Source organism: Camelus dromedarius, chromosome 5 (genome assembly GCF_036321535.1).
Source record: "Camelus dromedarius isolate mCamDro1 chromosome 5, mCamDro1.pat, whole genome shotgun sequence".
Classification (NCBI taxonomy): domain Eukaryota; kingdom Metazoa; phylum Chordata; class Mammalia; order Artiodactyla; family Camelidae; genus Camelus; species Camelus dromedarius.
The window spans coordinates 2495933-2520848 of NC_087440.1; the positions used below are offsets into that span (position 1 = coordinate 2495933).

The 24916-nt window shown below is 37.8% G+C and overlaps 2 protein-coding genes and 1 non-coding gene across 10 annotated transcripts in view; 1 reads left to right on the forward strand and 2 right to left on the reverse strand.

Annotated features, from left to right (window-relative positions):
* The window catches only part of DIS3L (DIS3 like exosome 3'-5' exoribonuclease), a 31036-nt gene extending 28942 nt beyond the window's left edge, over window positions 1-2094 (forward strand). Inside the window, exons 15-17 of one of the 4 annotated variants that reach the window (XM_031452881.2) lie at window positions 942-1087; window positions 1487-1661; window positions 1748-2094. In XM_031452881.2, coding sequence (XP_031308741.2) covers window positions 942-1087; window positions 1487-1661; window positions 1748-2056 — 630 coding nt within the window. In that variant the 3' untranslated portion in view covers window positions 2057-2094. Of the gene's footprint in view, window positions 1-864; window positions 1088-1486; window positions 1662-1747 lie in introns of those variants that run through there. The other 3 variants (XM_031452884.2, XM_031452886.2, XM_031452887.2) reach the window with 3 other exon arrangements.
* Window positions 57-13237, reverse strand: TIPIN (TIMELESS interacting protein). Of its 5 annotated transcripts, XM_064485487.1 has the most exons (10): window positions 13153-13193; window positions 12503-12565; window positions 11663-11726; window positions 10963-11103; window positions 10761-10839; window positions 10470-10545; window positions 8454-8576; window positions 8161-8224; window positions 5135-5341; window positions 57-3876 (listed from the first exon to the last, which is right to left on the reverse strand). In XM_064485487.1, the coding sequence occupies exons 4-10, from the start codon at window positions 11093-11095 to the stop codon at window positions 3689-3691; spliced, it is 870 nt and encodes a 289-aa protein (XP_064341557.1). In that variant the 5' UTR covers window positions 11096-11103; window positions 11663-11726; window positions 12503-12565; window positions 13153-13193; the 3' UTR covers window positions 57-3688. The 5 variants fall into 5 exon arrangements, with proteins under 5 accessions (XP_064341557.1, XP_064341558.1, XP_031308748.2 ...); XM_064485488.1 differs by lacking the exon at window positions 11663-11726 and having other exon boundaries at window positions 13153-13196; XM_031452888.2 differs by lacking the exons at window positions 11663-11726; window positions 12503-12565 and having other exon boundaries at window positions 13153-13237.
* LOC116153748 (small Cajal body-specific RNA 14) lies at window positions 7434-7569 on the reverse strand. The gene has a single exon (XR_004137630.1). It is a non-coding gene; the product is annotated as a small Cajal body-specific RNA 14 (non-coding RNA).
* Window positions 13238-24916: the final 11679 nt, after the last annotated feature.

Sequence of the window (24916 nt, forward strand, 5' to 3'; positions counted from 1 at the left end):
ACGGGTTAGATATTCTCCCCAACATCTTACCGCCCAAAGGTAACCATTACTAACAATTCAAGACAATGCTTTTTATTTATAAAAATATCAGATCACACCTGCTTTTTGAAAGCTGCCTTTTTTCACTTAACACATTGATAGCATACCATGTCAGTATCATTACATCATTTAGAAGCTGCTTTGTATTCTATTTTATACTGTTGCTGGTGGCTATACATGTGGCACAGCTTAAACTAGACCATTTGGTGATACATAAGATTGGAAACTACTTAAATGTTACATAATTTTCTGTATCCAGTGTTCTAGTTTCATATTGTGCAGTATTATAGCCTCTAGTCATGTTGGTTTAAATTAAAATTTTTAAAAATTAAAAATTCAGTTCCTCAGTCGCACTCACCGCATTTCACATGCCCAGCAGACATGCGTGGCTAGTGGCTACCTATGGGGCAACGCAGATATGGAACATTTCCATCACTGCAGAAAGTTCTGCTGGGCAGCACGGTTCCAGGCAATCTAGTTCACAGCCACTCTTGTGTGCACTTCTGCAGACCTCTCACATTTTGCCTGGAGAAATTCCTGGTAACAGTGAAATGCTGGATCGAAGCGGGTGCACAAATGAAGAATCTGAGTAGGACAGACTTGCAAATAAAGGGAAGACATAGACCTGGATACTTCCCTCTTCCTGAATGAACTATAAAATTTTTAAATAACAAATGGGTTGTTTTCTTAAATAATTAATTTTCTAAGACATTTTTGAGGGAGTGATAAAGGGCCCCACAAAACTGATTTCATTCATAATAGAGAAGAAAATCTGTATTAATAGTATTCTAGAACCGAGCCTTTTAAAAATGACATTGTTTCTAGGGGAGGACGAATCCCACGTTTCTGCTGGGAGTGTCAGGGAAACCTGTCATCGTGCTCTGGGGCTGTGCTTCTTACAGGCGGCGCAGCGTTCGCAGAAGCAGTCTACTGAGCTCTTCCAGTGTATGTATTTTAAAGACAAAGACCCGGAAACTGAGGAGCGCTGCATATCTGATGGGGTTATTTACTCAATCAGGACAAACGGTGTACTTGTATTTATACCAAGGTATGTCATTTCTAGCAGAATAGCTGTTGAGAAATCCTAGTTAACCTAAAAGTCTAGACACAGTATATAAATGGTACATTACATAAAATGTATTAAAACATTTATTTTAGCAACTATTTTATAGTTACCATATGTGTATAATGTAATATATAATTCATTATGTAAGCATAAAAGGAGATTAGAACCTAGTACATCTGTTATCAGTCTTAGGATAGAATTTTACTTTCTTACTTAGCAAAACATTTTGTTTCCATCTGCTCAATGAAATACATATTTGGATATAAATCCGAGGAAAAGTTGGTTTTAATCTAGAAGAAAAATCAGCATTCTAGGTAAGTAGACAAGATCTGCATACTAAGAATGTATTATCTCTGGATTTTTATTCTGGCAATGATTCAGGTTTGGGATTAAAGGTGCTGCTTATCTGAAAAATAAAGATGGTTTGGTAATCTCATGCGGCCCAGACAGCCACTGTGAATGGAAACCAGGATCCCTTCAACGATTTCAAGACAAAATCACCTCTACCACCACAGGAGGGGAGTCTGTTAGGTTCTGTCTGTTCGACCACGTAACAGTAAGGCTGCACTTACATTAAGTGTTGCTGTCAGTGTAAGAGCAGAGAATGCGGTTGAGTGACATGCACTTTCTCGTCTCTGACAGGTGAGGGTATCTGTGCAGGCCTCACGTTGCCATTCGGATACAATCAGGCTTGAAATAATACGCAACGAACCATACGTGGTGCCAGATGCAGGGCTTTGCCAGCAGGGTTCCCTCTTGCTGAAGAGTGACTTAGTGAAAGAAGTAACGAGATCTGTGGAGGAAGCTCAGCTTGCTCAGGAAGTCACAGTGGACGTCATCGAGGAAGACCGTCAAAAATACTGCCAAACCAAGGGAAGAAGCCTGTACACACTCCTAGAGGAGATAAGAGACCTGGCTCTCCTGGACGTTTCCAACAGTTACAGAATATGAAGTACTCTTCTTACTTCATTAAAAAGCTTTGTCCTATGTGAATGTCTTACCTTCTTTTCAACACGAACGTCTAATTTTCTGTCACTCGACACGCTAGTCAGTTGGGATTGCGTAGATATGTCACATATGTGTAGCATGTTTTCTTATCATTAAAGTTGCATTAAATAAAGTACAATGAGGTCACTAGGGAACGTGATTTTTCAGAGACAAATGCATAGTGAGTCATGGCTCTGCAAATCAGGTTGCCAGTCTCATTAATAAACCCAGAACTTTTGGTTAGTTTATCTCCAATCAGTTCTTTCAAAGTAAGTTTTAATTTTTTCCAGTAATTGCTACACTGGGCCATTTGGGCCATAGGCCCCTCTGACATCTGTCAAGATTAGCTTCTCAGTCACTTTCAGATAAGAAGACTGAGTCCTGCCCACCTGTCCACTTTCAAACTCCCTATTTTGTACTTGACTCAACTCTCCCCTGCTGTCCCGTCCCTAGAGCCAGATGGGGACAGGGCACAGGGAGGGGTGGGGTGCACAGGGTAAGGTCTGTTCTCTCAAACCTCCCTTTCTACCCTCTCACTTTGCTGAGTATTCCTCAGATGAAGAGGTGCCTTGGCCTTGCCCTTGCTGGACCATCTCTCTGCCAGTCTTTCCCACAAAAAGCAACTTTCCCATGACTTAGTTTGTAAAAACTAGCTTTGCCTTTCCCTCTCCCTCGTGGGAATCTCCTGCCAAAAATTAGACAAACCTTTAAACTTGATTCCCAACATAGTACTTCCTATCTGTAATTACCTGTCCACCAAGTTGATAAACTCAGGCAGGAAAAACTCCGATTAGGTCTTCTCACCATGTGGCCCCAACACTTCAGCCTCATATTCACCATTCCCAAATCTTTCTTATTCCCTAGATGTCCACTTCTGCATCATTAATATACATGTTCTTCACCAATCCCTGACATCTCTACCAATGCAAGGTCTCCCGGGAGCCCTCCCTAGGTGCTCCTGTTCCCCATGACACTTTGCAAGTTTCTCTGCAACTAAGTAGTCAGTAAGGTACCAAGGAACATTTGAACTTCTCTAGCACCTATGCGGGCCAGGTATATATCAGCTTTTCATGTGACCCTTTAAGTATTAAAGTAACTCCTCGAAATACATGTAAACACTTAACAACTGTAAACATTTTACCAAAATATTAAGTGCAGAACTAAATAGCAATGAGAAATTTTTATAAAGCTTCTAAGGGTAGTCTGTGAAATTTTTATTTTTTTAATGGACATTATTTATTTTATATTTACATCTAAAAACACCACCCAATTTAGAAAACAGGGCATTCAATGGCACACTGGCAGCAGAAGCTACATATTTACTACTAATCATTTTTACAAAGTCATATCTATATAAAAATAAACACTGAGAATAAATAGAACAAAAGTTAGTAAGTATAAATATAAATAATACGAAATTTGAAACAGGAAATCTGTAAAAGTTTCACTACATAAGGATTTTCACCCAAAGTTGACAAAATACAGTCATCTCAAATTTGGAAGATAGCAAGTTAATAAATTTGGGGGCCTATCCAACCTCCGTAAGGTTTCTAGATGAAGCATGAAGTTGACTATTGTACATAGTACCACTGTATTTTAACAGGATTGGTCCAGTTGTGTTTTTTCTATTTTTAATTCCTCCTCTTCATTTACAGGATCAGCAGCAGCATCGACATGTGGACTGTCTAGGTCTCTGTTAAATCCATCTGATTCTTCCTCCTCTTGATCCTCACCTGGGTTACCCCCTTCTGCTGTCTGTGCGCTGGGTGTGTTCATTAACAAGTCTGAAAGAGGAATCATTATTACTCATTACAAGCACCTGATCCAGTCTTACCTGATGAATAACAATTCTCTTCACAAGCTTAGATTAGTGGAAATGAAATCTATGATCACTTAAATTCATGTTAATTATGATCACTTTCTTCCAAATACAGCCATTTTATACATGTATAAAACCCACTAAAAATGCAAGTCTTCAACTCAAACTCTTGAAACATAGCCAAATGAAACTGCTCTCATTCAAAATCACAACTACTAGATAGAAGCTTTTAAAAATCAAATTCTCTAATGAGCTGTATATCAAAGTGACCTACAGTAAAGAACATTTAAGATACTTATTTCTATTTGGAAAATTTTAAAGTTGTATATTGTAAATAGAAGATATCTTAAAATGCTTAATGCCAGGTAAAGTTTGATGATGACAGCAAGGAAGACACTGCCAACAACAGCTTTATCTTCATATAATTTTTTTCACAAGGTAGTATAAAACATCCAATTGTAAAGTTAAAAATTAAATTCCTTCTAAGTGGAAAAAAAATCATGATACCACTGAATAACTCTCACTTGAGAATTTTATTATTTTGGATGAAACTTGTTATGTAACATGGCATGTCCACTACTTAACTATAATTCTTATTTTCCCATTTCAAAAGGAAAAAATGGATTGGAAATTGACAAAGATATATGACTGTGCTTCATTTAAAACCAATTTGCAATGATTTTTAAATACTTTTAACAAATTTAGTTGTTTAGTTTCCAAATATACAGTCTATTTATTTTAAAAACAGCAAATTTTAAGGCAGTTTTAAGAGAAGGGAATCGAGAAAAAAGCAAACTGATGGCTCACAACAGAAGTGACACATTTCAATAAAAAGCATTTTAGGACCTATTCATGTCACAGCAAATGGCTCTAAAATCCTTAATAGGAGCAGAGCATTTTATATGTTCAGAAAAGTACATTAATAATTAAATATAAAATTAAAGGTCACGTGCTTTTAAGGAGTCAGAATCAATTTTAAATGATTAAAATAATTTAAGAGAAACTCAGGTCTCCAGAAAACCACCCTGGACTCATTTATTCTTTGAGGATTCCAGCTAGCTCTCAACGCTCTCTCTTTCTCAAATATACATAAACTTAATATACTGTATCACATTTTTCTATTCCTAGAGGTATTTTATTTTGGGGAATAGTAAAGAAGTTAAAATTTCTAACATGCCCTTGATGTATTCATGGCTGCACATAAAATCTAGCATAAAATTTACCGTTTCCTAGGGACTGACTATTACTCAGGAGCTTTGCCTGCCTTCTTTCCAAGGCCAGTTGTTTATTTCTCTCAATTCTCTCTTGTTGTTCTTCTGTTAGGCTCCTACTTGACTCAGAAGCAAACTTTGCACTTTCAGATGAGTTTGTCAGAAAGGGATCTAATTCGGTAGCAGATACATCATGGTCATTATTTTCCCCTACTTCATCTGCAGCAGAAAAGAAAAAGTTAGTACATCCGTAGTGTTAAAACTAGTTAGAAAAAGAGCTTATGCAGGTGTTAAATGAAAACAGGTTAAAGCAACAAGCTGCCAGCCCTGAAGAAACAACTTGTGAGGCATGAGAATGCTACAAATACGTGCCTGATTCAAACACGTGGAATGATGTTTATCAGTCACTTTAAGGGGCATTTTAAGTCAGATGGAATACTAGTTTAAAAATACACATGAACAAAAAGCAACAGTTCTAACTTCAAGAACCCAAAGCATATCTTTGTTCTGCATTAAAACATGCTCGTGGTTTGCCGTTTTGTCTATATGAAATTCAGTTATAGTTTTATATAGGCTATTTTTTATAGGGTAAAACCCAGACACAATTAGGTGAAAAAGGAAAAGAAATTTAGACATCTGTGGACATATTTCCAAGTTAATTTTTTTAAAAATTCAGTGCTCTCTACATTAGTCTTGAAATTCTTAAAGCCCTATACACCAGTTATCTCAAAGTAGGAAGTCCCTAAAATGATCCAGTGATATACTAGAACTTTCATTTATATTTCATTTAAGAAATAAGAAAAAGTTTTAAGTTTTACTAACTATATTTAAAAGGGGGGAAGGGTATAGCTCAAGTGGTAGAGCGCATGCTTAGCATACACAAGGTCCTGGGTCAATCCCTAGTACCTCCTCTCAAAATAATAAGTAAACCTAACTACCTCCCCACCTCACACACACATACAAAAAAAAAGGTGGGGGGGAAGGACTGGCGATGATGAACTATCACTTATCCATATGACGGTTAATCATCTGGTCTGTAAGACAGCTCACTGTGGAACAGTGGAGAGTTGGGTCCTTGCTCATTCATTTTTTAATTTCAGCACATTGTGGCACACAGGTGATTCTGACTGCCCAGTTAAGCAATCTGACATACTAGATAGTTTAACCAAAATTTTAACCAAAACAACCCTAACAAAATGTACAGGTGGTAGCTTAAAAAGATTTTTGCAAAATAACAAAACACCTGAATGTAGAAGATAACAGAAGTACAAGCAAAAACTAAGAAAACAGCAAAGCTGACACTACCTTCTCTCTGTATCATTCACATGATGGTGTTGAAAAAATAAATAACCTCATCATATCTGACAAGTAAGCAAAAGAAAAAATTCATTATCACCAAGACCACTACTTGAAATATGAATTTATATATACTCTTCTCAAACTATGTACATATTGTACAGTGAGGTATTAGCTAATGACAACAAAAACCATCACAACTAGCAAAACATTTAAAACATAAAGACAAACCTTTACAATTATTCCAGTGAGGTTTAAAAATAATATATTTAGTCCAGCCTTTTACAATCTAAACCCCTTTTGAGGTTTCTTCCTTAATAGTAAAAAAACAAAAAGCGATATACTTTTCCTTAAGTGGGGAAAAAATGTGGCAAGAAACTAAAATGCATTCCTTTGTCAGGAAATACTGATGGAGTACATAAAGAAAAAATTGCTGGAAAAGTTGAGAAACAAGCATTAGAACCAATTATGCAATATATAGGGTTTGTCTCTGCGTACGTGGTTCCCTCTAGCCAAAAACACCTCTGCCTGACCTCTACTGCTTACCATCAAAGTGTCTGTGATATCACCTCTGTGAAGCTTTCCTCTACCCTATGTTAACTGTGCCCTCCTTTGTACCCTACACTGTCCCCTCTTCATCTCCAGTCACAGCACCTTTCTGACTACTGGCATGTTACTAGTTCACTAGTCTGTTAGCCAATGAAGCCAGGGGTCTTATCTTATTCATCTTTATCCCTGAACCTTTAACACAGAGTAATCAGCTCAAAAAGTTCAATGAATTAGCTAAGTACGTGCATATACCATGGGATTTATTACTCTAATAACTAATTCCTTTTCATATACCAAATACCATGCCATCAGTTCATACTATACCTTACCAAAAAATTAAAACACTCGGTTATTTAAACCACAATCCTTCACACTTTTAAAAGCAATTTATAAATAACTTTGGGGATTCTATATGGAGCCTGTATTTTCTACCACATCTATTTAGAGTTTTAAAGACAAAAAAAAACATGTATGGAGCCATCGCACAGAAAATCTGATAACTATACAGACCCTGTCGGCAGGAACCATAGGTTTTGATGTGTGTGACTGCCTATGGTTGCATTGTACAGCTAACAGATGCAATCAATACCAGGAACAGTCACGCAGGTCTAACCAAAGTGCTACACATACAAGATCTGTACTCTTGGGTGATGTGAACTACTTCATCATCAAATTATTCTGCCAAGGAGGGAATAGCTCAAGTGGTAAGAGCACATGTTTAGCATGCAGGAGGTGCTGGGTTCAATCCCCAGTACCTCCTCTAAAAATAAATGAATAAACCTAATGCCTCCTCCCTTAAAAAATAAAATAAAATAACTCTGCCTAATTTCCCAGCACCTACTTTTTTTTTTTTTAACAGTGGACATATTTATGAATACTGTATCTTGTCATGTATTTTTATTAACAAGCACTACAAAGGATCAATGGGTCCCCATCAGAGTTCTCAAAAGCTCATGTTCTGTGACTAAATGTATTTTTACAGCATCTCTCAATGTCATTACTGCTATGTCTTTAAGAAACAAATATAAACGACATTCTAGGTGTACCAAGGTATCTTAACACATTCCTAGTTATTGTACTTTAATTATATACTCAGTATAGACTAAGAACCCATTCCTGTAGTACTGCCTACTCCAACTAGCTCCATTTCAAAGAGCAAAATTAATATAAAGTAGATAAACCTATATTCTTACCATTATTGCTAATAAAATCTTCATGCAAAACAGGGAGATCAAGTCGAATTCGTTTTAAACAGGTCTGAAAATAAAGAGATATTTTTACATTTTCACTTGCTTTTGGGGGAAAATGGTCATTGATTCAATTCTTAGTTTCAAAAAAAGTTGCTCAAATAATTACTATTAATTTTCCTTCTCTCCCAAGACAGATTGCTAAATGAAGACCCCCAAAGAGCTACTTAGCCTCAACTAAATCTATCCTTATACAATTTAGCATTGTGAATGATATTCATAACAATCTCAACACCTACCTGGACTTCCTTTTTATTTCCCAGGTATTCAACTCTGTCAATAAAATCTTCAAATTGCAGCTTAGGGAACAGCCTATGTGCCCAGTGCTCCATGTGTCTGATTAGCGTCTTTAAGTCTTCAGCCTTGCACATAAAAATAAAATTGCAAAACAGAAGACTCATTCTCACAACTGACCTTGTCAGCAGATTTTAGAATTGAACAGTAGTATCAAAGTCACTGGTGTCCTTTGACATTTGTAAGGTTAAGAAACTCTGAGAAGAAACTTTATGAAGAAAAAAATGTATTTATTAAGGGTTTAGAGGATTGCAATCTAAAAGAGCACTGGAGAGATTTCTATTTCATTTTAATTAAAATGAAAAGGTTCAATCAACTGGACTAATGAATGAGAAAAGTTCCAAATTCCTGGTTTTACTGTAAAACACTTTCTTCTCTTAACAGCATTTTAAAATAGGAGAGTGGTTAAAAGCACAGTCTCTGACTCAGACTGCACAGATTCAAATCTCAATTCTCCCAGTTAAGAATTGTGTGACTTTGAAGAAATCACTTTCTCTCTCTGTGCCTTTTTCTTCAAGATAAAATGAAAATAATATACACACGTGATTGAATTGTTATGAGGATTCATGAGACTCAAATGATGGTTATTATTATTGGTAGTGGTATTTGATTTTGTCTAAGAAGCTAATGGTCAGGACAGTCACCTCCACCAATAATTTAAATATATAACACTGAGATTGTAATGTCTTATCATTTTCACTCAGAGAAAGATAAAAGTTCTTTTAAAAATTCAATCACCTATGACCACTTTCCAGCTGTTGGGGGTAGCTGCTCAGCCAACCTCACGATGTCACATTAGACCCAAGGGACACAGAAGAGAAATAACTAAATACAGTGTGAAGTCCCAAATCATGGAGAAAAAAGCAGGGAGAATTTAACTTTGTGAGAAAATAGTTAAGAATTTTCAAGAGCAAAGTACAGACGACTAGACAGAGTAAACGCTCTCAGAGCCCACCCTTACCCAGCGAAGAAACACAAAATAGGTATCCTTCATGTAAGTTTACTATTTATTTATGTTTAGTTTTGTGGCAAAACAGGACATAGGCTTATATTCTCTTCCTGTCCACCGGAGCTAAGCAACTGCACTGTAATTTTTCAGCCTCTTAGGTTTGAAATCTTGGGATTAATTTTTATTTGGGACCTCCCCATATCCAATCACCTACAAGTACTTTGTTGTTCGTCTCTACAACTTCCCTACCCAGGCTATTTCACCTCATTCCCCTGGTGGAGCGACAGCCTCTTCCCTCTTTCCAACTATCCTGGATACCACACCAGATTATGCTGTTGTATTAATGTTCCTCGAGCTGGGCTATAAAATGGGAAGTCTAAGCTCTGTCCCTAACTGCTGCCAGTGGACTCTTAAAACTCAGGGTCCTTAACTAGATAATGGAACCAACTACCTACCCCAGAGGGTGATAATCAAAGAATATATCTGAAAGTACTTCATAAACTACAAAGCAATACAAAGATATCATCTGCAAAAAATTGTATCTAAACTCTACATGATTCAAAGAGAATTTTAAAATGTACTTGGTGCAGTGATTGACAGTTCCTAAGTGTCTTCATTTTCAGCAAAACTGAACTGATGCCTATTACAAACTATACCATATCGTAGGGACACAAAGATGATGGATACAGGTGAAGTCCTCGTTCTCCTGAAGCTCAGAATCACTCTTTGAGGCAGACAAAGTAAATTTTATTCCTCAAATAGTAAAGTACAAACTTTAGGTTCACAGACTCAGATACGATTTTCTTAAAGCCAAACAGTGGTAAAAATGAGACTACAAGACATGTTTCCTGATTCTTCAGTGTCCTTTCCACTACATCACAGTTTCTAAAGAGATATGATGATAAACGATAGTACCTGTAAAATATTCAAAGATTCCTAAGAACATGATAATGGATCCACAGTCTTAGGGTACTTCAAAAAACAAAGGTCTAAAATAAAAATCATTTCTTACCTCATGACCTTTACCTTTAAATTTTGTCTTATCAAACACATGCCTTAATGCTGGAAGCCCTCTCTCTGAAATTAATCTGTGAACAGAAATACGTTTTAAATTTCAAGTTTTCTAGAGCCATCAAGGCCAAACCAAGACCATAAAATGAAAAAAAGTATGATCTGCTCAACTGAAAAAAACGTGTTTGGAAATATCTGATCTCCACATAACCCCAACCAAACGCCTGGAACATAAGGAGGCAAAAAAGGATGGAAAGAAAAGTATAAATGTTTAAGGAAATAGTAAGTGTACCTCTGAGCGTCCAGCTTGGGTACGTTCCTTTTAACTGTTCTCTTTGGCGGTACAGGCACAGGTGCTCCTCTCCCCGACTCTGGTGAAGTATACCAAGACTTAGTATCACTTAAATAATGTAAGCTTCATTTATAAAATATATCCCTTATAAGCTGACAGATGGGCAGCTGAACAGGGACACTACTTTGATCTTTATACAGACCTTCATCCGGTTCAGCACCATCACCACCTTCTCTCTCCAGAGAGGCTGGAGGTGGGAAAGGAGGAAAAGTCTCATCTTCTATACGCTCATAATCTGGTAGGTCAATCAAGTCACTCTCCTGTGGTTCTACCATCTTTTCTTCTAGGGGAAAAAAAGTAAACATATTTATTCATCCAAGTAGTGTTTCTGTTACACAGCTTAAGTTCCACCTGCAGCAAAACGCGTGCATCTCAGTCCGTTAAATCATATTTCAAACCCACACATCACAAAGTGGAGAAGATAACAGTTATGGAAAAAAAAAACTAAGTTAGAAATTAGAAGAACTGAGTTCTAATATAGACCCTACCATTAAATAACTATGATTTTGAGCAAATCACTTTACCTCAACTGTTTAGTTTCCCCTATCATAAAAGGATGATTTTAACTTTTCAGAGGGTTTCAAACTGTGGTCTAAATGGGGGTGAAATAGGTGGGGTACCTCACCCCGACTTCAGCCAGAGAAGCTTTTTAAAAATTCTGTTTACATATTCTAGTCTTCTAGTAAGGCTTCCTGTGAAGAAAAGGAAATAATCCTCAAGCTGATAATCTGAAAGAAGGCTTTTCAGTGCCATCTTACTTGACCTCAGAAACATCTGACACTTTCAATCAGTTCCTTTTTCTGGAGAAGTGTTTTTGTTGACTTCTGAAGCACAGTACTCACCTGGCTTTCCTCCCTTTCTCTACACTCCTCCTGGATCTTCTCTGCAGATTAATCTTCCTCTAACCTGGTCAGTAAGTATCCAAGACTTCATCCTAGGCCCTCTTCACTCATTTATGCACACAGCTTTAATTATCATTCGTAGATGACTCACTAATTTTTTATCTCCACCCTTGGCATCAAATCTGAGCTCCAAATCCTTACTTCTCATTTTTACATTTCTAAAATTTCTCAAAGGCACCTACAATTCATCGTGTATAAAACCAACCTTTTAGATTTTCCAAATTTAGTGAATGACATCTATCCAGCTATTCAAGTCAGAAATCTACACGTCATCCTTAACACTTCATTTCCCCACCGTACATCTCCTGTCCATTTTACTTCCAGATATCCCTTGAGTCTGTCCATTTCTTCCGATTTCCACAACCACTTCCTAACATTTCTGGTTTGGATTACTCCATTATTCCTATCCACTTCTGCCTTTTCAACCCATTCTCCATGACAGCCGAATTGAACCTTTGGAAATGTAAAACTGATCACATAACCACTAGGCTTAAATGCTCCAATGGCTTCTTAGGATAATAACAAAACTCCAAGGCCCTGAATGGTTTAGCACCTTCCTACTTCTCCAGACTTAATTCATACCATTGTCCACGCTTTTTTTTTTATTCTTCAGGAACTAGATCTTTACAAAAGCTGTTTTCCTATCTTGAAGGCTCTTCCCTGACTCCTAATCTCTCAGATCTCAGTAATCACCTCAGAAAAGTGTCCCCCAATTTTCTTAAATTAAATTCTCCTATAATAAGCATTCAAGGCGTCAACTATAAGTTTCATAGCACTTACCCAATCCCAATGCTAGGTTCTGTTTGTCTGATTACTTGATTCACATTTGTCTCCCATACAGCTCTACAAGGGAAATGACCAGGTAGTTCTCTTTGTGCTCCACCCTTACATCCCCAAAACTGATACGCAGTCAGAGCTCAAGAAAAAGTTATATTGGCCCTCCCAACTTGCACGAGCAGAAAACTTGCGCAGCTCAACAGCTCCAAAGGAGGGTACACCTCCCAACACCTACTTCAAATGTGGCCAAGAGGGGAACGGACAGGGAAGACGCTCCTGGAGAGCAAGGCTGGGACCATGGAGGAAGGGGACAAGGGGGTGGTCCCAGAGAGCAGAACTCCGGTAGCCAATTGAGCTTTCTCATTTCACTGCCAGGCAGGTAGCCCAGGAATCCTCACTATCTAAACCCACGAGTTTCCTGAATTCAGAGAGTGAGAGTTATTTTTAGTGAGTTCCCCACCGACCACATCTCCGCACAGGTCGCAGCCGGTCAGGCCCTCCCTTCCTCTCCAGTCCCGCTCGGCCCCGGCCCGTCTCGGTCAAGTCCTCCTGCCTCCTCACTCCCTCTCTGCGACGGCCCAGCATCCCCGCTCCCTCGCCTGACCCCCTCAGACGCCTCTCCCCTCCGGAACTTCACACCTGCCAGCTCTCACCTCACGCAGACAGCTGCGGCCACTGCACGGCGCTCGGTGCGACGGGGAAACCGCGTTCCTTGCGAGACTCTCGCGAGAAAAGCCCTTGGCGTTTGGCGCCAAATCTGCGCACGGCCCGACCCGCCTCCCCCAGGTCCCGCCCAGCTACGTCTGTCCCCGCCTTTCCGGGGTTCGGCCCAGCCCACCATGCCCCTCCCCGCCGCTTCCGCCTCCCTGAATTTCTCCAAGCAGTTTAGCCACCTTGTTTGAGTAAGTTCGTGTTCGTTATGCTCCAGGCACTTTGGACTTTGGAAATAGGTCTCAGTTTTTTTTTAGAAAACTGGATTGTGGGTGGAATATAAAGGACAGAGGCAAACAGAATCTGATGGGAAACTACTGATTCTTCAGAGTTACTAACGATTCCTTGAACTCAACAGTTCTATTGTTTATTGAATAATGAGCTGAGAAACGAGGCGGCAAAGAGTTAGTGTTAGGTTTGTGGGCACAAGGAATAATGTCAAAAATTTGTTACCTTTAATTTTTTTAAGGTGAGTCCAAATATATTCGTATTTGCTTGCACACACACGCAGCCACAAACGGGGTAAAATAAATATATTACTAATAGTTTTGAAGATGGGAACTGGGCATATGGGACAGGATATGATACGGACTGAACACTGTAGTTTTCTGGAACATATAAATGTGTTAACTATTCAAAAAACAAAAAAAGTTAACGTTCAGCAAATACAGCATCAAGATTTGACACACCAAGAACACGAGTAATGTTTGCAGCATTATATCTCTGCTTTTCTGTAGCTTGAAATATTTCATTAAAATTATAAAATAAGTCAAATATGTGAGAGTAAGATAAAGTAAATTGCAAGCTCTATTTATCTAAAATTATGTATGGAAATATGTATATGTGGCACATATTCCTTCATTTTATGTTTGATTCCCATAAATGCAAGATAACATTTACTAATATTAAGCAATTTACAAAATTAATATTAATTTAAATAGGAACTATGTAAACTTCCAGAATCTGGATAACTGAAGCAAAACACATTCTTCTAATTGTCCAGGAAATAGTCTGTCTTCTCCACTTTATGTCTAATAAAGTAAATATAAAATCCCTTTGTGAAATTAAAAAGTTACATTCCACCTTGCCCCTCTCCCTGCAAAAAAGCCCAGAGCAGAAGCTCTGATGGTTTGAATCTCTGTTCATCATTTACTACTTGGTGACTTTTTGCTTCAGTTCCTCGTTATTAACAATAGTATTTACTTCACAGGGTATTAAGGAGGATTAAATGATACTTAATAAATGTTACCTATTGTTATCCACATAATTTTTAGTATGTTTGACCCTTTTAGAAAATGTAAAAACTTTGGTAATTGTGGGTCTATGTGGATATAACTACCACAATTGTAAAGCATTAACACATTATTGTCTAAGACTGTCCTTTTTTTCATGTGAGGAATATTAGAGATACATTTTCCTTAGTAATTTCACCAGAAATATAAAAAATAGCTTTCCCATAGATCGTGTCATTAAAACTCTTTTAAAACTGTTTAATGTTTTTAAAAGTGAATAGTGTTAAAGAAAAAATAGGCTATCAAAGACCAAAGGTTGAGTTTAGAATGTAAGTTTCTCTGATAAGCTGGGAACCCAGTCCACAGTTGAGATTTGAAAGAAGAGACATGGGGTAAATCTTTTACAACTAAAAGACCATGAAATCTTTCTAAACCACATTTGAAAAGGCAAGTCTCTGAGTCTTATTGATTGGCTGGTGTTACTAGGGCCTGTCCCTTAGGTAAGTGCTGGACTGGCTGGTGGTAGTTGTCTGCTGTGTACTTGAGGACATTATCTGAAGATTGTGGCATCTACTTGCCCTGCCTTGTACATAACATGCCCAAGTTGGGACCATATCACGGAGTCAGGTCTGCATGAGCACTAGTAATCAAAGTGGCCAGACCAGGAATTATTAATCAGGATATGGTAAGCTACAAATAACAGAAAATATTAAAATGAACTAAGTAAACTAAAATAACAGTAAGCAAGATAGAAAGTTTATTTGCCCCTCCGGTACAAAAGTCTGGCTGTAGTAAGTTCAGAGTTGCTATGGTGCTCAACAGTGTTAGGAATCCAGTGTCCTGGCTTCTTGCTTTACTGTGTGAGCATTCCATTCTCAAGTTCACATCGTTGTCCAGGATGGCTTCTAGAACTCCAGCTGCATTCCAGTCAGCAGGAAGGGGGAAAGCTAGAAGGGCATGGCTCAGCATTTTAAGAACATTTCCCAGAAGTTGCTTACAACAATTCTAGTGACATCAGAATGTAATCCCATGGCCACACACAGTTGCAAAAGAGACTGGGAATACAGTCTGTTCTTTGTGGTTGTGGCCAGGGTTTCACAACTCAGGGTTTCTATTATTGTGGAAAAAGGAGTGAAAATATGTTGGGGGGAAATTAGTAGATGGCCACAAATAATAAAATAGGAAAAAAAATAAACTTATATTTTTGTTTTGCAAATCTACAATTTTAGAGTGTTTCCAAAAATATTAAGAATGTGGAAGTCCTGGGTTCAATCCCCAGTACCTCCTTTAATTAATTAATTAATTAAAAAACCTAATCCCCCCCGCAAATTAAGATAAAGAGAGTTTGTGGATAAAAAATTTAGTAATAAAATAAAATATAGGCATTAAAAATGTGAATAGCTAGGACCTTTAATGCACATAAGCAATTCTCAACACAAGAAGACTATTACATCACCATACATTGTATTATACCTTTGGGAATCTTTCCTAGACTACATCCTCAAACTGTATATAATATCAGCTCTAGTAAGAACTAACAGTCTGACCCTGATCAAATCACTTTATTGCTCTGAGTCTGTTTGCTCTTTTGTAATACTAAAGATGTGGATTAGATGAGCCCAAAGGTACTATTCTAATGAAGGATACTCAAGAGTAATAAATCATATATTGTGCTCCGTGTTTTTGGTCATAAGCCAGATTGGTAAGATAAGGTAACCTTTGAACGCCCTTTCTATCTCTGGGGACTCCTACCTTATGAGTTCAACCCTAAGATAGCAGTGAAAAATTCATCTTCTCAGGGTTCCACACAGCTAGATGTATCCTAGGTACCCCAGTTCTACAACTGAATGAAATTTCAGGTCAGAAGAGAGTGAAGTGAAGATGGAGGCACTGCTTGTAATCCATTCTGGCAAAAAAACAACTGGCTTCCAAAGGCAGCAGGATTAGGGGCCCCAGTGGTCATGTTCAGTGTCCACTGTCAGGGGTGAGAGTACAAGTCCACTTTTGTCCAGTAGTGGCACCAGTAGAATCTCCACTTAGAACAGCAGAACAGCACAGTTTTGCCATTAATTCTGTATAACTGCCAAGCCTCATTTCCTGCCCACTCAGAGATTCTAGGAGCCATCTGTATCCTTTAATAAGTTTATTTTCTGTTTAAACTACTACTGAGATGGGATTCTGTTATTTGCAATGAAGAACATTGACTGATGTACGTTGATTGACTATAAATAATATAACACAATATACAGTTAAATGCTGATTTACTTGAACCCAAAAGTTGATAAGTGCACGGGGCAAGAAAAATGAACGAGAGCTGGAGTAGTCAGGGAAGACTTCTGGAAAGATCTGGAACTTCACCAGGATCTTGGAACTAGGAGGATTTAGATAGATGTACGGGAAGGTACCCTAAAACAAGATAAATAACAGAAGCATAATAATGATCAAGCTTCAGTACGGAGACTGACTTAATTGACTCAGATTATGTTGCTGGAGGAAATGAAAAATTAGGTTAGGTAGAGCAGTCATTTAAAGAAATTTTTTTTTTTTATTGAAGTACAGTCAGTTACAAAGTGTCAGTTCCTGGTGTACAGAACAATGTCTCAGTCATGTATATATATACATATATTCGTTTTCATATTCTTTTTCATTAAAGGTTATTATAAGATATTGAATATAGTTCCCTGTGCTATACAGAAGAAACTTGGGGTTTTTGTTTTGTTTTGTTTTTTGTTTCTTAGTCAATTTTTATATATAGTGGCTAACATTTGCAAATCTCAAATTCCCAAATTCATCCCTTCCTACTCACTTTCTCCAGTAACCATAAGATTGCTTACTAAGTCTGTGAGTCTGTTTCTGTTTTGTGGATGAGTTCATAGTGTGCTTTTTTTCTTCTTTTTTTTTAGATTCCACATGTGAGTGATATCATATGGTATTTTTCTTTCTCTTTCTGGCTTACTTAGAATGATGATCTCTAGGTCCATCCATGTTGCTGCATATGACATTATTTTATTCTTTTTTATGGCTGAGTAGTATTCCATTGTATGAATATACCACAACTTCTTTGTCCAGTCATCTGTTGATGGATATTTAGGTTGTTTCCATGTCTTGGCTGTTGTATATAGTGCTGCTGTGAACATTGGGGTGCATGTATCTTTTTGAATTAGAGTTCCTTCTGGATATATACCCAGAATTGGGATTGCTGGATCATATGGTAAGTGTATTTTTAGTTTTTTGAGGAATCTCCATACTGTGTTCCATAATGGCTGCACCAAACTACATTCCTGCCAGCAGTGTAGGAGGGTTCCCTTTTCTCCACACTCTCTCCAGCATTTATTGTTTGTGGACTTTTGAATGATAGCCATCCTGACTGGTGTGAGGTGACATCTCATTGTAGTTTTTAATTTGAATTTCTCTGATAATTAGTGATATTGAGCATTTTTTTCATGTGCCTATTGGCCTTTTGTGTGTCTTCATTGGAAAATTGCTTATTTAGGTCTTCTGCCCATTTTTTGATTGGGTTGTTTGGGGTTTTTTTGTTGTTGTTGTTATTAAGTTGTATGAGCTGTTTATATATTCTGGAAATTAAGCCTTTGTCAGTCACATCATTTGCAAATATTTTCTCCCACTCTGTAGGTTGTAGGACAGTCATTCTGAACAGAGGAATCTCATTGATTCTGTTTTTTTCCATAGGCCCTAAAAGGTTTTAGATATTATTTTTATGTAATATTTGATACCTACAAAATAATATATAATACTTATGTATGTTATAAAGCACAGCAATAGAATATACACACCTTTGAACATACCACCTGTTAAAATTGGAAAGAATTAGAGACAACTCAATGGCAGAGTCAGGTTCATTGCGAGAAACCTACAGAGGGGGTCTCCAGTTAGACTGGAGCCCGCTCTTTGCGTGTAAACTTGGTTATTTATGCCTGAGGGTACGAACTCATTGGTACGTTCTTATGCAAATAAATGGTGCTGAAAGTGAGAGGGGCGTGTCTGGCAGAGAGAAAGGGGCATGTTGGACAAACGCTCCCACGAGTAGTTCTCACTCAGGTCTGGGGAGGGTTTTACAGGCGGAAGGAATCTTGGCTTGTCCTGAAATAGCGGTGGAAAACCAAAATGGAGTTGATCTTGTCTATCACCACCCAACCTAAAACTAGCCAATATTTTACATCTAACTATGTGTTTATTCTTTCTCTGATTCCCCTGTGTCTCTCTTTCTACTGAGATCACCATTCTCCTGAAGTTTGTATTTATCATTCCTTTTAAAAGTAGTTTGTGTGTGTGTGTGTGTGTGTATGTGTGTATATATATATATATATGCAATATAAGCAATATGTTGTTTAATATTGCTTTTTTTTGATCTTAATAAAAATGATATCAAGCTGTATGCTGTCTGCTTGGGCTTGCTTTTCTCATTTCATGTTTTATTCTGTGATTCTTCCATGTTGTTTCACACAGCTGTAGTTTAGAAAATTTTCACTGTTCTATCCGATCCTTTACTGAATGTACCACAATTTATTTAACTGTTCTCTTGTTGATAAACATTTGAAATGGCTTGAGGTTCTTTTGCAACTCTGAACCATGCTGTTATTGAGCATTCCTAAATATGTATTTTATATATGTATTATTATGTATGTATTGATATATATAAATGTGTATATATATATATATATATATATATATATATATATATATATATATGTGAATAATCAAAAGAACAAAGACCTTGAAAAGACAGGTGGAAAGAAATAGCCTGATGACAGCACTTCCCTTCACTCTAATATGAAGGATGAGGGGTTTAAATATAGGTATGTTATTAGGTTTTTGATAGGAAGTTAAGTCTCAAAGAAGATGAGTGGGTTACTCTATGGCTGAAGTTTTCCCAGTAAGTGCAATGGAAAGAAAAATGGACAAGGGACTTGAAGTATTTACAAGAAGTGATGGATCTTGGAATATGAACTGAGTAGAGTAATGACAGGAGGAGACTGGGTGAAGGTGGAGGCTAAGTGAAATTGAGCTCTGGATGGGGCCCAAGGTTTCTTTCCAGGAGAGCACTTGAGCAAGTAAAGCCCATTGTGGTCAAAGGGTAGAGTGTTTAAATTTGTGATACTGGAGACTGTATCATGCGAAGGTCCAGGATCTCAACTGGGGTCTCCTTACTCCTCACAAGTTAAGCACAATTGATCCAAATCCCCATCACTTCCCTTTCTGTGGAAGTTGACGGCCCACCCAAGATTTTTGTAAATACCCAGTGAGACCTAGGTTCTCAGGGTCATCTGGGCTTCTGAGTTCCTGAATCTCACATGCTATATCTGTTCTAAATTGTTTCAACTTGGGCCCTTTCTCCAGTTTCAACAATAAAAGTCACTCATTCAATAGATGTAGACACTTTGTGGGGTTCCTAAAGAAAGTGTTACATCATTATCTGGCAGAGCCTTCATCTCCATGCCACCTTCCCAACTTTATGCTCTCCTTCCCATCTTTTCTGTTATGGAGACCAGTTTTCCATCTTCTTAAGCTTGGTGCTAATTGACCCTCAGGAGAGGGGTAGGAGGCAATGCCTGTGGGTGCTTACCAACTTTAAGCACTTACTGAAATACAGTATTTTTCCCAGCAAGAACACTTCTCTCCCTAACAGGACTTCAGTGCTATCAATTAAGGTAGTAAAATGTTCTTCACCTCCATTCAAATAGGATTTCATGGAAATGAAAGGTGATAAGGAAGTATACTCAAAGTGGGGTGGACTAGAAGTGAGCACTCAGCCATCTGACAGATTGAGGCCAGCACTATTTGACTTTCATGTCTCGTGCTTTTTAATTACTTCTTCTTTGTTCCCAATAGTAAGATATTTTGCACTTCTGAAAAAAAGATATTTGAAAAAAGGAAAAACGCTTTAGATTATTTTTGACTCTCATAATTTAAAAAAACAGTTTTAATGTTCAAATGTTTTAAAGATCACTCTCACCAGATGAGGGAGCTGGGGAGCTATCCCTTGAGCATGTTCATGATCAAGGAACATATTTTGAAGATTCCAAGTTTTAGAGATGTTATTCAAAATATGAAAGAAAATTTCCCTGATGCCATTTAAATGGCAAAAATTTCTTAGGCAGAACACAAACACATTAATAAATCAGACTTCATCAAAATTAAAAACTTCTGTTTTTCAAAGATGGAAAGACAAAACACAGGCAGGGAGAAAACAGTTGTAAATAATATATTTGACAAAGGACTTTTATCTAGAGTGTATTAAAGACAAAACTCTTAAAACTCAATAATAAAACAAACAACCCAGTTCAAAAAAGGCAAAAGACTTAAATGTTCACTTCACCAAAGAAGAGAGATGACATTAAGTAAACATGTAAAAAGATGCTCGATATCGTTAGTCAGGAGGGAAGTATAAATTAAAACCATAATGAGATCCCACTACGCTTCCACTAGAATGGCTAACATTTTAAAAGACTGATCATACCAGATAATGGCAAAGATGCAGAACACCGGGAACTCTCCTGCACTGCTGACAGGGATATAAAATAGTTTAAAGACTTTGGAAAGTAGTTTGGAAGTTCCTTTAAAAGTTAAATATGCACCTACTATATGACCCAGCCATTTTACTCTTGGGTGTCCTGAGAGAAATGAAAACATACCCATCTAAAGACTTGTACACAGACGTTTGTAGCAGCCTTATTTGTAATAGCCAAAAAAAAAAACAAAAAACAAAACCCCCCAAAAAACTAGAAATAACACAAATATTCATCAAAAGGTGAATAAATAAATTGCGGTATATCCATAAAATGGCACACTGGTTAGCAACAATCAATGGACTTTTGACACACACAGCAACATAGGTGAACCTCAGTAATTATGCTCAGTGAAAGAAGCCAGGCCCCCCCCCCAAAAAAAAGCACATTAAAGAGGACATACCATATAATTCCATTTATATAAAGTTCTAGAACAGGCAAACTGTAGTGGGGGCAATGGGCAGATGAGGGAGGAATTCTAAAGGAAACTTGGGGGATGTGTTCATTAGCTTGATTGTGGTGATGGTTTCTCCATATATGGTCAAAACCATTCAATTTTTATTCTTTCAATGTATGCCATCTGTCTTATGTGATTATGCCTCAATAGATCTGTCCAAAAAAGATTCAAAGTATGAGAGATGTTTTTAAAATACAGAAGAAAATTCCCCCAGTAATATTTAAACTAATTTAAATATGTTTATTGTGTTTCCAGTTCTCAGGGGTATTTAGCACTGAATTTGGGGCCTGTTCCCCTACAGAAGTTGAGTAAGTAGTCACTTTTCTTCTTCTTTTTAATGTTTTTGTGTTAAAAACCAAACAAAACCCGACAAAAATCAAACAAATAAAAGAAGTACCACCATTATCAGACGGGGAAGAAGAAGGGCCATGTGAATTAACTGATTATTTCATTTTATAATTATTCTCTCCAACAGTCTTAACCCTTTGAGGTGAGAGTGCTTCTTTTCTATGTTTACATTGCAAATTGGCTACATGGCTTGAAGTAAGACAAAATAATTTCATGTGAAAAGAAATCATATATTTTTTTTATTGCCAATGAGGAAAGAAAAGTTACAACAAATAAAGTTTTAAGTAAAAGCCTAGGAATATTTCTTTTTCATAAGAAAGCATTGCGGTGTGTTACAGATGGAGGTTGTTAGAAACTCACTAAGGAATGGGGAGGGTCTAGCTCAGTGGTAGAATGCATGCTTATTATGCACAAGGTCCTGGGTTCAACCCCAGTATCTCCATCAATAAGTAAATTAAACCTAATAACCAGCACGCTCAAAAAACCAAAAAAACTTGCTAAGGATCTTTCCTTCTCTAAAATAGTACAATTCAATAGGTGTTTTTTACAGAAAGGATAGAAACACACATTAGAAGGATGGAACTTTCGTTTCAGTGAGCTCTCAGGCAGTGCCTGGGCTGGTGAGATGCTAGACCTGGGTTCTATCTGATATTTACCACTGATTTACAGTGTAATCCAAACTTTTCTGGCTACCAATATCTTCTATAAAACAGAGATCAAATGAAAAAATATAAATAAGAAAAAAACAAATTAAAAAAAAAAAAAAAAAAGAAAAACCAGATCACACTGGATCATGCTACTTGCTTTACATGCCCTGAGACATTGTTTACAGGAGCTGGTCAGAAAGAGAAGAGAGATTTATCCACTCAACAAATATTTATTTTCTGTAAGCTAGGTATGGTTCTCAGAACCAGCAATGCAATGGAGAGCAAGACAGATGAAGTCCCTCTCTTCCAACAGGGAACCAGAAAATAAAGAAGTAAATAAATAAAGAAGATAGTTAAAGGAGAAAAGAAAATGGTCACATGACAGAGAGTGACTAGAGGGACAATGTAGTAACGATGAGGAAGTGGCATCTAGGCAGAGTCTACAGCAAGAAGCAGGCAGCCAAGCAAAGAGCCAAGGGAAGACTGCTCCCCACTGAGTAAACAGGAACAAGCAGGTGTGCTCAGAAGGAGGAAAGAAGGTCACGGTGGCCAGAGTTTAGCGACTAAGAGGGAAAGTAGGATGAGGTAAGGTCTGGTGGAGGCAGAGCTGGGAAGTTCTAAACATAGTTTTGGAGATGGTTATACTGGTGGGCCTTAAGCAGGCGACTAACGTTGCTTTGTTTATTTTTTAAGATCCTCCAGCTGCTCTATGGAGAATGGACTATTAAGAGGCCAGAGGGAAAGCAGAGGGCCAGTTTGGGAGATAGAACTTAAAGGCAGGCTCACCCCTGATGTTTCCGGGGCCCCGAGAAGGGAATAAATGGAGGCCTAATACCAGTGCTTACATATGCAAAAGTTACCAGTTAAGCTGAGGTCCATGTAATAAAATGTGTTCTGTCTTCCTCTCTTGAAAAATACGCTTTCGTAACAATGTGGAAGTCCAGGTTGGAATTTAGATTTCTCAGATTCCTTGGAATATCATAATGCAACATGGGGAGAGCTGGCCCCCAGACTTTTTCCCTCTGTCTGCTCCCCCTTCTCTTCTCCCCTCCAACTCCTACCCACACCACAAGGGCCTTCACCCACACGTGCGTGGACATCCAGTCCATGAGACAAGCTCTGTCCACACCTCCTTCAAATAGGTCCCTGGCCACCCCTCGAGCCTGGGGGAGCCCACACCTGGGTGCAGTGTGCCATTATGTTATTAGAAGGATGGATCAAGGAGAGAGGCCCCTGCAAGCCCTGGGAGCAAGCTCTGCACTGTTTGGCCAGGAAATTCTGGAGTCTTGGGTGACCAGATGGTGGTCTAGAAGCAGAGGCACAGGTTCTGTGCCAGTGTGACCCTTTGGCCCTGCTGACTCCTCACAGTGTGGTGAGGGGTGTGGCCAGACAAGGGCCAGAGTGGAGCTCCTGAAGCCCAGGGCCAGAGCAGGGCTATTCAGAGTTTTCTCACAGTTTGGATCGGGGTGGTGTTAGAAAGAGAGGAATCAAGCTGGTTACAGTGGAATCCAGTGCTCCAGTTTAGCTGTTTTGAGTGTGAGATGCCCATTGAGACAACCAAGTAGAAATTCCAAAGAGGCAGTTGGCTGTGTGTCTGAAACTCAGGAGGGAGGGCTAGACCAGCAGTAACAACACTGGGAGCGCATCAACATATAGGCGATGGAGGTCACCTAAACAGAGAATGTAGACCATAAAAGGACTGAATCCGAGGCACTATCAGCTAATACATGCTCACCCACAAAATCTGGAAAATACTGAAAGGCACAAAATAAAAAATAAAATAGTCTCGCTCATACTTTCATCTCCTAGAAATAAACACTTAACATTTTGAGATTATTTCTTTTGTTTTCTCTCTCTCAGTCTCTCTCTCCCTCTCATATACATTTACACTGTGTTTTAATAATAAAATGGTGCTCCTATGTACATAATTTTTATGAGTACTTTTTTCACTTACTATTTTTGCGATACTTTCCCATGCCATTACATTACTCTTTTAAAGATATATTTTTAAACTGATGCCTTGAATCTCATCAGGTAGATGTATCATAAAATCCTCTATTTTTGGACATTACTTTTTTAAGGTAATATAATTTATTACTTTTTTGGCATAGGGAAATTCAAAGAAGGAAACCAAAATTTGCTCATAATCTTCTCACCTAGGAAATATCAGCTGATGAAGAAAATAAAACAAAATAAAGCAGTACATTTATATGGATAGAAAAATCTAACAATACACAAAAACGTACAAAATGAGAAGTGAGAGCTTTTCTTCCCAGTCTTTCTTTCTAAAAGTTATTACTGTTAACAAGTTCTTGGAGTTTCTTCCAAGAAAAGAATAACAGTGAATTCAGTAAAAGCACGTAAGTTGAATATAAAAGAAAAATTAATTTGTCTACACCTTGTCATTATGAGTAGTGCTGAAATACACATCTCTGTTGTATATACATCTCAATGCACATCTCTGATTATTTCCTCAAAATAAACCTGAACTGTAT